Below are 14,168 nucleotides of genomic sequence, written 5' to 3'. Positions count from 1 at the left end.
GAACTAATTCATTCCACACTTATTTTTGACGAATACTTTTTACTTTGGTGGGTTTTATGACCTATACTGCAGCCGTGACACGAGGTGATGATTGAGATGCTGTGGCTTCACTTTTGGGGAGCAGTCACGTCGGCCATCTTTATATACAGTGGCTGCAGCCTCGCATGCTGAATGCAGGACTTTCACAGAACTTGGATTTTTCCATTGTGCTTTACAAAAGTAAATTACGAAAATTAGCAAAATTCTTCTCTCAGTGTTGTGTTTAAAAGAGATATTGTGCTCATCGTTGGGTTGATGGTTTTAATTTGTGTTGTTACTTGTAAAGGTTCACATGCTCTAAAAAGCATGTGTCCCCTTTACGTGTCTTGTTAGTGGAAAGACTATTGGAGCAAAGTTTTCCCAACAGGGAGTTTGATGCAGGCAGGTGGAGGTTTACTGCTGAACCCAATATGTTACTACACATGAAACAAAGAGGAATTGATTTAAACATATTGCTTAGTGCTGTTTACCTTTGAGCAATGGCTGCTGTGCTGAAACTTTCCCAAGGTGCAGTTTTTTTCTTCTTCTCTCAAGTCCACTGTTCACAGACTGTAAAAAACTGCTGATGGTGTTTCTTGCATAAAAGAAGAAAAAGCTTTTCATTTTCTTTTTACCTCAGCGTGAACCCGGCCTCACTTCATTACTTGTATTTATGACTTGGTTGGTGTTGGGAGCAACTTCTCTGTTGTAAACCCATTGGCTTAATTACACCAGCCATACATCATCAGATACACTCATTATACAGGCTGGAGAGAAGAAGGGACAGAAACACAGAGAAATACTAATGCAGCAGGCCCCAGGGTGCGTTCACACACCACAGCGGAAACACTGAGGCTACAAACAAAGAATGATCCTTTATGTGGGGTTGAAATGTAAAGACATCACTGGTCACGTCGACCTAATTCTAATCTTATAAATCTAATTTATGACATCCCAGGACTGTGATGTGGGAGCTTAGTTGTCTGTGTTCATGTTGTCCTGTTCATCTTACTAGTTAATGTGGATGTCATTAGTAACATTGCATTTAGTAGAAAACCAAACTGCTGCAGGAACTAGAAAGACAGTATCATTTAAACTATTTTAAACCATGACAACCAGGACCTTCAGCAAAACAGAATAATTTTTTGAATACCTCAAAGAAATTAGGAAAAAAAACACTTTTACAGGTGACTTTGAGTTTTTCAATCTATTTTATACATCGCACTTAAAAGCGCACAGTGACTCCTGAGCACTCACATTGGAAAGTGAAAAGAAATATCAGCCTTTGACCTAGTTTGGTGGTAATCTGTGCAGTAGCTTTTCGTGTAATCCTGATAACTAACTTCCTTGGGGAAGATAACATTTTTGACCTGATGATCACAATGGAAACATTTATAAATGAACAACTCTCTAATGTCAGTGAACTACCTCCACTACACACAGAACTACATCATACAATTGAGGTGTTATTTGCTTGATGGGGGCCTGTAACTTTATACCGTTTTATTTTATCAGTGTCTGATAATGGTTATATTATAAAAATATAAATCCTTATTATAACAAGCAAGCTATTCTGCGTTTAAAAACAAGTTGGAATATCTTTACATCAATGGCAGATTATTTGTTTTAAAGAGAATAAGACTATCAGTACTCAAGTAAGATTTTAAGCAATTAAAGATACATGTTTTAGAAATTGAATGTATTTTGTATGTAAGAATTATATCTGTAAAATTATTAGTAACCCTAACCCTAAAAAGTGAGGGAATTATTCCATTAAAATATAGTGAAGTGTAAAGTAGCAGGGAAATTAAACACTTAAGTGAAGAACATTAAAATTATACTCAAGTATAATTTTTACTTATCCTGTTTGTCAGGTGGGATTTTTAGTCCACGAACATCAGAATAACATTTCATGCAAATCCCACAGTGGTTGATATGTCAGAATGAAGTGTTGGTTCCACAAAAGAGCAAACATTAGTTCTTTCACTTTTCATGAAACTCAAAATTAAACTGCTGATACTTGCGCTTAAAAAAGGTTGTTCAGTGCAGGGCTTATACTTAATATTGAGTAGGTTTACTTTGTTCTAGTACTTTAAGTTAAGTTGTTCTATCACTCACTCTACATGAATACCACCAAGTAATGATTAAAAGTGTTCAAGTGAATAAAAACACATTCAAATTTGCATAGATCTTTATTTTAGTAGAATCTATAATTGACATCAATTAAATAAAAAGGAGAAAAACAAGAGCAAAAGAAAAAAAAAAATCCTTAAATTACAAGAAAATTACACTGCACCATTCATGTAGTACAAAAATAGGCCTTATTTTAGAGTTATGTCCCATATAAGATAGTCATTCTTGTACACTATTCATAGGTCACAAATCTGTAAGGTACTGTGTGCAGCCACAGGCCAGGAACCTCCCGAGGAGGCGGCAGGAGGTCAACCGAGTCGTCTGAGGCCGCTTCACTAACCGCCCCGTCACAAAGTGTTTTATTTATACTTCAACAAGCATGTGCACACACACGGACGCACGCAGATCTGATTCAGCCCTTAAGTTAATGGAGATGGGATACATTCTGCCTCCTCCCTCCACAGCTGCTGAACAGGGTGTCTCAAAACAAAAAGGGCAGAGATGACAGGATGAGATCAACATAACACTTTGAACGCAAGCGAACGGGGTCGATGGACTGTGACAACCTGAAAGCAAAACGCGTCTAAGCGGTACATCAGACAGCAGTGAAATGATTGTATTTGGTTATGCCAAAGATATTGCTCCGATCAACTCTTTCCGACTTAATATGGATCACCTCCGGCTGCGTCCTGAGGGCGGACCGCAGCTCCACACGACATGAATCAGTTAATATAAAGACAAAGTCTGTGTCTTCTTTTCTTTTATAATCAGAGACAACAATTTGCAATGAGCACTTTTGTTTCCTAACATTCCTGTAACTTTGTATATTAACAGGCTTCACACTCCAGTGCCAATGAAGAGGTTGCCTTATAATTAGGAGCAGTTTTCTGGCACGATTAGAGAACCTCTTACTCTTTTTTAGTGTGGCGTTTCCATCACGTTCTTGCAGTGAAGGGAGAAAGCTGACTGCTAATGGTTTCTCTCCCCGTGCTTTGGAAGCACTCGCTACTTAATGCCTGTCTGCGTCCGTGATATTCTTAAAAGTTTAAGACACTTGAATACTCAGAGTTCATCAGTTTAAAGTTTTCAGAGTTTTATCAAGCTGTAGTGACGACAACATGATGGATACATGATTTCATGTGTGCACTTTTGGAGAAACTTTGTCGTTTTTCTGGAAGCAATAAGAATCTCTTCTAAGGGAAGATGTAGAATATACAATGCTGACTAGACTGAGCATCAACTATCCATAATAATGGCATCAAACTGGTAGAAGTCCCACAGTATTGTTCACCTAAAAGAGCAAATTCAGAGCCTCCAGAGTTTAAGAAAATAATTTGTGGAGGCAATTTTGTTGCCACAACAGATAATGAGCAACATTATCTGTTGTTTGCACACTTAACCACGCTGGGAAGCCAATCATATTTGGCGTCTCCAGTCTGAGGCTGCAGTTATTACATTTTTGAATGAGTATCCGTCTTAAACTGGGGATAATCAAAGCCTAAATGGCAGTGGGCACTAATGTACAGCACACAAACAGTATTAACTTTCTCTAAGGCCACATCCTCTGGTTGGTTTCCAATCCAGTTTAGTGCTTTCTGGCGGAATCTGCCACGATAAGCCAAATGTGCTCCACCTGCACTGGCCATCTGAGATGAATTAGGCTTCCTGGCACAATGTTGTGTTTGAGAGGACACACACCAGCTCTTCTCCATCCATCTGCACAGGATTTTTGGCAGGTTTAAATTGTCTTTATTCTCTGCTGATTTTTTTATATATTTTTTTTTACTTTGACCAAACTTTTTCTATTCAAATCACATTCAACTCTACACGCAGTTCTCATGTGTTACTCCTTCTGAGAAGGCTTCCCAACACATGCGGTTTCATTAAAATGGATTTGTTTTGTGTGGTTGTGCACCTTCACCAAAAAAACAAGGAAATTGATTGTCAGTGACAGAAGTGAAAAAGGTCTCAACCCCAAGTGGAACAGTCTGAGTAGAGACTGAGTGCGAGCGGTAAGGAAAACAAACGCCCACAACTATTTTACATCGATTTCAGCACTTAAAACGCTGGCCAACAAGATCTATGGGCAAACCCTCCATTTTCTATTACAAAGCCGATGGCTGCCCATGAGCGCTGATCATAAAGGCATACATACACTTCAGGAGCGATAGAGGACTAGGATTTACACAGCAGCTTTACAGTTTCTGAATTGCAAATTGCTTGTTTCTCTTCTACAACATAGATTTGAGTGTTTTCATATCTGTCCTAAATATAATGTGACCTCTATAATCATTTAACAGCTCCTCTGACTGCATATGAAACCTTGCTGAATGATATGAGAGGTAGATAAAACGATGAGCAGCTGCAGTTTTGTATGCACGTCATCACCATGACAACCTCTCTCAGCAAGCTCCACTGTGTTTCTACCAGCAATAATAATAATAATAATCATCATTTCAACAAAGCAGAAAAAGAGATCAATGGATTCAATGTGGCTACACTGGATTAAATCACGAGCTGCATATTTTAGATCATAACCTGCCCAGAAGAAAAATCACTCTAAAACTATCTTCCCTAAAGGTATAATTAAAAATCTCTCAGAATAAATAGTTCAGCATCATTCAGAATATAATTAATTGGCAAGTACACTGAGAGATGATCTGAATTTCAGATTAGATGAAGACTGGAGGGGAAGTGCAGAGACGCTGATGAGATGTGGAGACTCGACGCAGGATTTCCAAACAATATTCAAGATTTGAAGAAAAAGAGCAGGAACCGTGAGATGAGGGAGGAAAAGAAAGCTTCACGTCAGAAGGCAGATTCATTTTTTCGCCACCTTTGACCACACACACACACACGCACACAGGCTGTGTATAATAGGTGTTTGTGGTGCTAATGTGCTCTAACTAAAGGGGAAAGCCTTAATGTATTGTTGTCGTTTCTGCTCCGTCAAGAAATCAATCACAGGTAACTCAACAGCCGCCAGCTGCTTGGAGAAGCTCTTGTGCTCGACAGTCCCACATTGTTCTGGGTCCCATCAGCATCTCAGCTGCTTCTCTCTCAGCCGCAGGGTGTGAGCATGTCAGACATTGAATATCCCCAGAAGGGATTGTGCCTCAGGGTTGATATAGTAGCCAATCTGCAATTCTCTGTGTGTGGTGTGTGTGTGTGTGAGATTGCTTTTAATTTATCAATTTCTTGGGAGCCCTCCATGAGAATTTATAGTTTCTTAACCACGATACGGTCTGTTCATTGAGAATCCCAGAAGGTAGGAAAAACGTTGCTAGTTGTTTGACTCAGTTTGTTCTGCCAGAGCTGAGAGATCGTTCCAGATCGTGTCAACAATAGAAGAACTAAAGCCTCCCCCCCCCAATCACACGTAGAACAATGACTGTGTAGATAAAAAGAGCGACTCTATGAAAGATGGATTTTGCTCCAAGTAAATACAATAACCGTCTGGTAACGTAATGACGTATCCAGAAAGCTCTCAGCCTGTTTTGTTTCTCTGACTCTTGACACAGAATTTTAAACCACCAAAGTCTGGACATTTCCTTCTCACTCACTTATCACGCTCTAGATTTTTAAAATGCACTTGAAAAGCACTACGGATAAGAGATGCTTTTCTGAACAGACGTTTGGACATTAATGTCACCAAACAACACTGGGTAGAATTATCTTTTTTGTTGTTATCAGTTGTTAAAGTTGTTGAAGTTCTTAATGTGACAGGAGCAGCTTTAGTTTTCTCTATAAAAGGGCACAACACTATTCATCAGATTTACACGCTCAGTCACACACCGTCATTCAGACATGTGTTCGTTCTCCCACAACCACACACGTCTACTTTTCACAATCGACAATCTCATCTGGCTACTGCACTGAGACTGAAGGAAAGAGAGAAATAGTGAGAAGGAAATAATAATCATTTGCTTACTGTAGGAAAGGGGAGCTGGAGGGGAAAATGGACTCTGCACAGACCCTGGGAGTGATTGAGGGTAAGAGGAGGGAGAGAGCCAGTTTAATAGAAATGCGTTGATGTGTGAATAAAGCAAAGCTTGGGCCATCCCGAGTTCTGAGAGACAGCAGCTTCCCATCAGGTCTCCCACAAGCAGAGGGGAAGACAAGACCCCGGAGTGGGGCTCAGCTGAAAACCCAGGCGGACAGAAAAAGAAAAAGGGATGACTGTGAAAGGACAGTTACCACAGCCCTGAATTACCAGAGAAATGGGGCTGACAGGATTTTAAAAGCAGGAGAAAAGGAGGGATGTGCGGGAGGCATTAAAGAGCACTTTGTGTTTTGATAAAGGCAGTCCTCTCATTGTGGACGTCAAACTCTTCGTTTTCGGAGTCTGTGTTTACGCCGTCATCCCCCCACACTGTCGGGATGCCACGGTAAGACACCACCCTATTTCCCCCGAGGCTGAAACTACCCCCAAGACCACCACCTCCCTCCAAAGAAGGCAGCTTGATGACTGCGCCTGAGCGCAGCTGCAGCAGCAGGAAGATGCCAGCGAAGGTGGCGATGATGGCCATGCAGCTGAGCACGGCAATGGTGATGGGCAGCTGGGAGCTGAGCTGGACCCGCGTTCCAGGGTTACCCGGGCCTACTATGAAGCTGCCAGGGGACTCGCGCATGTATTGGTTGAGATGCAGGCAGGTGCCAGAGAAGCTGTTCAGGGAGCTGTGAGGGGGGCAGGACAGGCAGGCCTCAGGGCTCAGGCTGCTGCACGTCAGGCAGGGCAGTGGGCAGGGAAGGCAGGCTGGGACGGAAGCTGGCGATATGAAGTTTCCCACTGTGTAGTTAAGGGGTTGGGAGCCCACTGAGTAACCTGCCGGACATTCTTTCACACAGCCCTGCTGAAAGAGGTAGTAGCCGGCGTTGCACTCTGTAACACAGAAAGAAACTGAAATTAACAGTCACACTCAACTTTTACCTCCTCATAGGAGTCAGGACACATAAACAGAGAACCAGGACTCCTGCCCAGTCACTCGTACCTCAGAGCACAGAAAACATGGTTAAAGAATGATAGCTTCGTCTCTGACAGGGTCGTTCTGTCCCGAAACAAATACCGACAGTGCTCACACCAGAAATTATGATCTATGTAAATGTGATCCATGCCTGACAATTTCTGTCAGCTGATTTCTTGATTTTCTTACTTGACTTAAAAATGAAGGGTTTACTGACAACGTTTCCTCTTGTCCTTTTGTTGGACATCATTTAAGCTGTCCTCCCCTTTTGCTACAGAGCCAAGATGGCGAATATTGAGAATAAGGAGTGTCACTCTTTATGATCATTGAATGCATTGTGTACATTTAGTGCAGTGCGTGTTGCTACACTTGTCAGTTATGCTCTCAAAATAGCAAGTGTGCACTGTCTAACACTTCTGTATTCACTCAATCCATGGGTCATTGTGAGATGGTTTTGAGGCAATTTCACTTTCATGTTGCCATTTCCACTTTTTGTTAGTGCATCACTTGCTTACTAAAAAAAAAACTGATGATGAAACGCTTTGCAATTGATTTGCCGAGACGTTTAAGTGAACGGACCCATTTCCATTTGCAGCAGGTCCAGATGCAGACCATTGCCTGTAATAGCAATTAACAGACTCTGGCTGCCGGGGGTAACAGAGCTGAAAACAGGAGTGTGACTCAACAGAAGGAGGAAAATCAGATTTACAACAGCAGCTTGTCAACTTGTTCAAAAACAAAGAAAAATAAAGTCTTAAGCCCAAAGTTGTAAAACCCTGTGCACTACAGGATACATGATGATCAAAAAGGTTATGATTACATTAAGGGAGCCCTCAAATGATTATGTTTATGATGTTTTCTGTCAGTATGTACATACTTCTGACAGCCTGTAGGGGTCAGACTGTCACTATTTCAGACAACATGTAGTGTAGGTGGACCTCACACTGTTAGTGGGAGCTTTAGACCTTGAACTGGATTTGGATTCAGCAGGAGACTGCAGTGTGGAGGACAACATTAAATTTAGATGAGATGATGAAAAAGATTTCATCAGAAGTCAGATCTTCATTCAAAGTTGATACTAATACTAAATTAGACTCCTGATATGAAGCATGTGTGACTTTAAAGTAGAGCTGCTCACATTTGGCACAGAGAGACAATGCAAACAGATGCAGCTGAGCACATACGCCGTATGTCATACGGGATAATATTTCATCCCGTTCACCTCACAGTATCCAGGCCACTTCACTTATCACATCTCCACATGACGCTGTCATTATACTACCAGTCCTCAGCTGCTGTGACAGAAACTTCCTGTGAGGACCCAGCTGGAGACCAGCGACATCATTCTTACCGATGCATATCTGCCTTAGGTCCAGGGTCTTACAGCTGCTGCTGGTGGGCTGCGGCTTGTCAAACGAGCTGGAGGATGCTGAGCCGGTGCCATACAGCACCAGGCTGAACTGGGTCAGAGTTCCTAAGTGGAGGGATGGAGAATAAAAGAAATTAACAGAGGGGAAACGTAGGCCTGTCAAAATCAGCAAGGTTCCAGCTCTCCCGAGGGTGAATTTGTCAAATGTACCCTCCACTTATTGTAGACTGAGTTTCTGCATTAAGTGACAGAAAATTACTCTGGAATGAGACGCAATTTGAAGACGCCATGATTTCACTTTGAGCTTAATAAGAGTGTCATAAAGTGCACATCTCAGTGTAGGGCCTTTAAGAGGTCCCACTTTAGTAAATCACCTTCATAAGGAGGGAGGTGTGAAGTGTTCTACGTCGGCTCTCTGTCCGTCTGTCGTTTGCTCAACTTCCAACTTGGTGGTTTTTGTTTGCTGAGGATCCTGAGATGGGTCAACTATACGATTTTTTCAATGAGCACTTGTCTGGACCACAACCCTCGGGACTGATATTTAGTGTGTGAGAAATTTGGTGCAGATCCAAATAAAAATCTGGATCTAGTGAATTTATATTTGGTTTCATAAAGAGACTGTTGGGACTTGGCGGAGGTATGCGCTTTAATGTCACATGCAACTATTAGTAGGACTGACTAACCATACTAATAGAAATCTGTCTTTCTTTATCTAAAAATGAGAAATTGATGACAGCTGCTCATGTGTGAGAATTCACAGCTTTAATTTGCTATTGTTTTAAACTTAAGATCTTAAGAAATATGAAGAAGGCGCATTCTTATTCTATTTTCAGACATTTCATCTATCAAACAATTATTGAATCATTCAGGAAAGTAAGCAGCAAATTAAATTAAATATGCAGGTGATTCCAGAAAAGAGTTTGCTTTTTTTTTATCTGTTTAATAAATGATGAAGATGTTTCACCATAGTCGCTGGCACCAGCCACATTCTCAATCTCCAGTGTCCACGGCCCCGTGGGGTTCTCATCCCAGGAGTGGGTGGTCATGAAAGCCCAGTCATTAAAACCCTCCGATGAGTAGTCATGAGGCCTGCAGGAGAACAACACGCAGACGGCGTAAATGCATTGTGTTTACCAACAGTTACTATATATATATATATGTGCTTGTGCAGTTGTGCGTTTGTACCTGGGGTGGAGCAGTGTGGAGCGTGTGCCGGCAGGACTAATGAGGTGGATAGCCAGGTTTCCCCTCCGGTTGTAGGACAGGGTGAGCCGCGCCTGAACGTGCTCTAATGAGGTCACGTGACTGTCTGACCCAATGCAGGCGCCCACGCTCATGTTGATCGATAGACGGCTGCCAATATTCCTGTCAAATGTGAGAAACGACACATAGCAAAGACATGTTAAGACAGTCGTGTGTGTGTGTGTGTGTGTGTGTGTGTGTGTGTGTGTGTGTGTGTGTGTGTGTGTGTGTGTGTGTGTGTGTGTGTGTGTGTGTGTGTGTGTGTGCGCCTGCTTGCGTGTGTGCATGCCTGCGTAGTCTTGGTCTGTGAGTGGCTGAAATTATTACTGGCTTGTTCTAAGCTCGGGATAAGCTTCCTTCCAGGTAAGTGTGTGAGTGACATTTTGCTCCTGGCCAGTGTGTGAGCCTGTGATGGGTGAAGAGTTTCTGGCCTTGAACAGGATTAGTCGCTCACAACCTGTTGAATCAGTGTCCTCTGAGGAAGTAAAGCAGCCTCCTCTTGTTACCCCCCCACCCCGCCTCCCCTAAATCCGCTTAGGAGATTACACGCATCCACAACAATTCTGAGGAGGAGAAGGAAGGCGTGAGGTTTTAGTGACACTGAGGTGCCCACATTATAAACAGGATGTCGTGTGATCACTCGCTGTAATCACCTTTGAGACTCTCTCAGAACTATCTCGGAATTTACACTTAATGTCCACATTATTGTGATGCAAAATGACTTCAATGTCCCCTTCAATACTTTCATGTTAGGCTACTGAAATGCATTTTGTGGTGGTTCTGGGCAGAGTCACAAAGGGACGTGGAGGAAATGGAAATTTATACAAATTGCTGCTGAAGTTTTTAATCATTGCCAGCTGACCACTGCAGCACAGTCTATGATTTAAGGCCTGAGAGACATTTGTGGCACTATAATAGTCATGATGGCAGAGAAGAACAGAGGGATATGCTTCAAACTTGAGTCACTGTAGAAAGATGAGAACTTTTTTATCAGCAATATTTCAGTAGCAGCTGCAGGTGAAAGTCACCTCAGTGACAGCGATACATATGATATGTGAAATCTAAAGGACTCCTGTATAATAACACGAGAACTATATTGTGCTGTACAATTATTAATTATATATTACTTTTGTTCAACTGTGTTTTTACTTGACATTCTGCATGTTGCAGCAAATATGGCCACATCACATGCATTTTACATATGTAATTTCGCATTTTTTAAATTGTTCTGAATCCTAACTGCAAAGATCCTTTAGAGAAATGAATGTGAATGAAATCCAGAGTGTTTCGAGCTTTACAGAACCACCGAAAATATTCTGGGAAGCAGCCAAGCCTAAAGAGCTGCCATCCATTTGGTAGAGTATGTTACAGAGAAACAAGAGAGTCTCTGAATCATAAATCACTTTCTGAAAAGATATGTCAGAGCTTCAAGCTTATGCCACACTCCAGTTTGTTGAGTTTACGGTTATAAAATATTTTGTATCACTGGTGGAAGTATATGATAAAGTCTGGTAAATCCTCTTTAAAGGCTATATAGACAAGATATTAAACAGTAAAGGTACGGTTGGTGAGTTGTTCCTAAAACACTTGAAATCCTCCTGATGCCCAGATCATCAATAAATAAAGTTGTATTAAAAAACAGAGAAAAAGCCATCATTTCAGTTAGCGAGCACGGAAAAGTCAGCTTCTGACAGTTGTCAGGCAGCGTGGAGTAATAGCATTCTAACCAGAGAATGAAGTGTAAGTGTGTGTGTGTGTGTGTGTGTGTGTGTGTGTGTGACCCTCCCTGGGAAATTGTTGTCCTTCTTCCACATTTATAAAGCAAGCAAACATGACACCTGGGTGAAAACACTCTTTTTCACACTGTGACACAAACATTACAAACACACCAGGCCTGCATACAGAGGTTCCAACACCGACAGGAACACCAACCCACAGCAAGGCAACTAGATGGATTTTTTTGGGGCTCTGCTGTGCTCGCCATGCTTCAAAGCACAGTCAATTTTCTGATGAAAACACAACGGTTGTCTTACTGATATAATATAAATCACAAAATGAAAACTTCTATCAGTCTGGAAATCATCAACCTCTTAGCCACAGAACATCACTTAAAACCTCATTCATTGCTCACTCTACAGCCAAAGTAAACGGGCAAATACTGTAATTGGTATAAGGTTGATGATGTTGATTTAGTGCCAATGTTGATATAGCCGTTCAAGTACCATTTCTCCTTTCCCCTTCTTGAGAATAGTGCCATGATTCTTTTTAGGTTAATGACAATGAGCCCCTACCTGCTCATTTATTTCACCTCACTCCAAATAAGTAAGTCAGCTAAACACCTACAACACAAATTGAATAACCTGCCTCGACTGCTGCTCCCAGACGCTCCGACCATCTGCTCTGAGCATCTCACGGCTGCAGCAGATAGAAGAGAGAGAGAGAAACCTCAAACCCTAACGGAGCGCATAATAAAGAGACGCCCGACTGTATTTAGGCCGCGACACCAGGAGAAGGAGGAATAAAATGGCTGAGAACACATATTAGATTACAGGAATGCAAATTGATAGATAGATGATGATGATTTCTCTTTTAAATGCTCCCTCAAGAGCGGAGCAGCTACACCAATACACATGGGTACGCACGCGAACAGGATGCCACCACTGTCAAGTTGAAGATGAAAATAAATGGAACCACTGCAGTGTAGAATGACAGCTCAGTCATACGCGAGCATCTCATCCTGTCATGGAACAGTTTAATGTCGATTTCTCTTATCACACCCTGCGTCTCATATGTTCAGCATTATCTCGCCATGCTTTTTAATCACAGCAAGAGTTAATGTAAAACACCAATGCAACAATCAGTCAATACAAACAATGTATTCACTGCACATTTAATTACTAACATTTCATTTCTTGTGATGACATTCTTACTGCTTTTATTTAATCGTTTTTAATTTATCTCCCTGATCACGTCAGCTTTATTGATTCCCGATTGTCCTCTTCATAGTTGATCTTTTACTAACTTATCATTTTCTAATTATAGGTTTGTGTTATACGTTTTTGTTTGCTACGTGCCACTGCCATCTTAGCCAGAGCTCTCCAGTAAAACAGATTTTCTTGTTTTCAAAGTCAGTCCTCCACAGCCACAGATGATGCATTTATACATGCCGAATAGTAATCCTCTTCTCGTATAAATCACAATATATGTCAAATCAGTGGACTGCCCCTATAAGTATAATTACAAATTTTACACTTTCCCAAAAGGCTGACGCTTTACTTTTCAAAATCGAAACCACCATTTCAATATTTAGCTTCAAATAATCTTTTAAAATCCAAAACGCTAAGTGTACATCAGAGCAGCACATTGGGACTTGTTGTCCAGCAGGGGGCGTGCCTGAAATGCAATGTCCACCTGGAGCCACAGTGAGGAAATACAGTAGTTGTGATTTAACAGTAGAAGAACAAATTGTGGGAAAGGTTAAGGCGGCTTGCCAAGTTTGTAAATTGTAAACATCTCTCAGCGATGTTGGCTTGTCACACAAGTGAGGCACTGGAGGCACCTTCCGACGAACGCAATGACATTAATTCTACAATGTATTAGGATTAGGCTACGTGGGTTGCATATAAATCCATTCAAACTAATTACTTATTAGCTGCAATTAGTGTGAACTAGATTATAAAAAACAGCTGTAATATGAACAGACACTTGTAACCAGGGTCTTGAGATACATTTTATGTGCTCTCTGTGTGTGTGTGTGTGTGTGAGAGAGATACCAACCTTGGATCAGAGACCATGGTGATCACACATTTCCTCTGCGGCCCCACGCTGTTCCATGTACTTGCCAGTGATACAATGGCACTGGCATCAAGTAGACCATATCCATATGAATGGCTGACTGAAGAGCCGGAGAGAAAAGAGGAAACGGACACATGAATGGTGGCCTGCTGATTGCAGAATCGTCACAGATGTTAGAGGCCTACTACTATACAGAGCTAAACGGTGTGGAGGCCATTTAAAAATCTAACACAAACTCTGAATTCCTTTGCATTTGGTTTATTAGCCAAACAATATTGATGAGTCTCAAAGGGCATCTGGAGCTACAGAGGGGCGGACGAGATCTTAGGAGTTGCAGTACCTTTGCGTCCAACCCCATTGGTCCTCCAGTCGTTGGTGAGCAGGTGGGCCGGGTGAGAAGTTCGTACAACCAGATGTTGCATATCCCTCCAGGTCAGGTTTTTACTGGAACATGTGAATATGCAGACACACAGACACACACAGACACACACAGACACATACAGACACACACACAGGGGGTCAGCATACTAAAATCAAGTTGAGGCACTCACACAGATCAAACAGACGTCTCTAACAATACATCCTATAGTCCCAACCTGCAGGTCGACAGCTGATTAAATACAGAATACAATGAAGCAGCGTATGCA

At 41.7% G+C, this 14,168-nt stretch overlaps 1 protein-coding gene across 5 annotated transcripts in view; it reads right to left on the bottom strand.

Annotated features, from left to right (window-relative positions):
- Nucleotides 1-3,914: 3,914 nt before the first annotated feature.
- The window catches only part of furina (furin (paired basic amino acid cleaving enzyme) a), an 80,880-nt gene continuing 70,626 nt past the window's right edge, over nt 3,915-14,168 (bottom strand). For all 5 annotated transcript variants that reach the window (XM_034581298.1, XM_034581299.1, XM_034581303.1 and 2 more), the window contains 6 exons: nt 13,862-13,965; nt 13,504-13,621; nt 9,670-9,849; nt 9,449-9,573; nt 8,467-8,589; nt 3,915-7,033 (listed from right to left, as the gene is read on the bottom strand). In XM_034581298.1, the coding sequence (XP_034437189.1) occupies nt 6,426-7,033; nt 8,467-8,589; nt 9,449-9,573; nt 9,670-9,849; nt 13,504-13,621; nt 13,862-13,965 (1,258 nt within the window). In that variant the 3' untranslated portion in view covers nt 3,915-6,425. The remainder of the gene's footprint in view (nt 7,034-8,466; nt 8,590-9,448; nt 9,574-9,669; nt 9,850-13,503; nt 13,622-13,861; nt 13,966-14,168) is intronic.

Source organism: Hippoglossus hippoglossus, chromosome 3, assembly GCF_009819705.1.
Source record: "Hippoglossus hippoglossus isolate fHipHip1 chromosome 3, fHipHip1.pri, whole genome shotgun sequence".
Lineage (NCBI taxonomy): Eukaryota > Metazoa > Chordata > Actinopteri > Pleuronectiformes > Pleuronectidae > Hippoglossus > Hippoglossus hippoglossus.
This window is presented reverse-complemented; position numbering and strand designations above follow the sequence as displayed.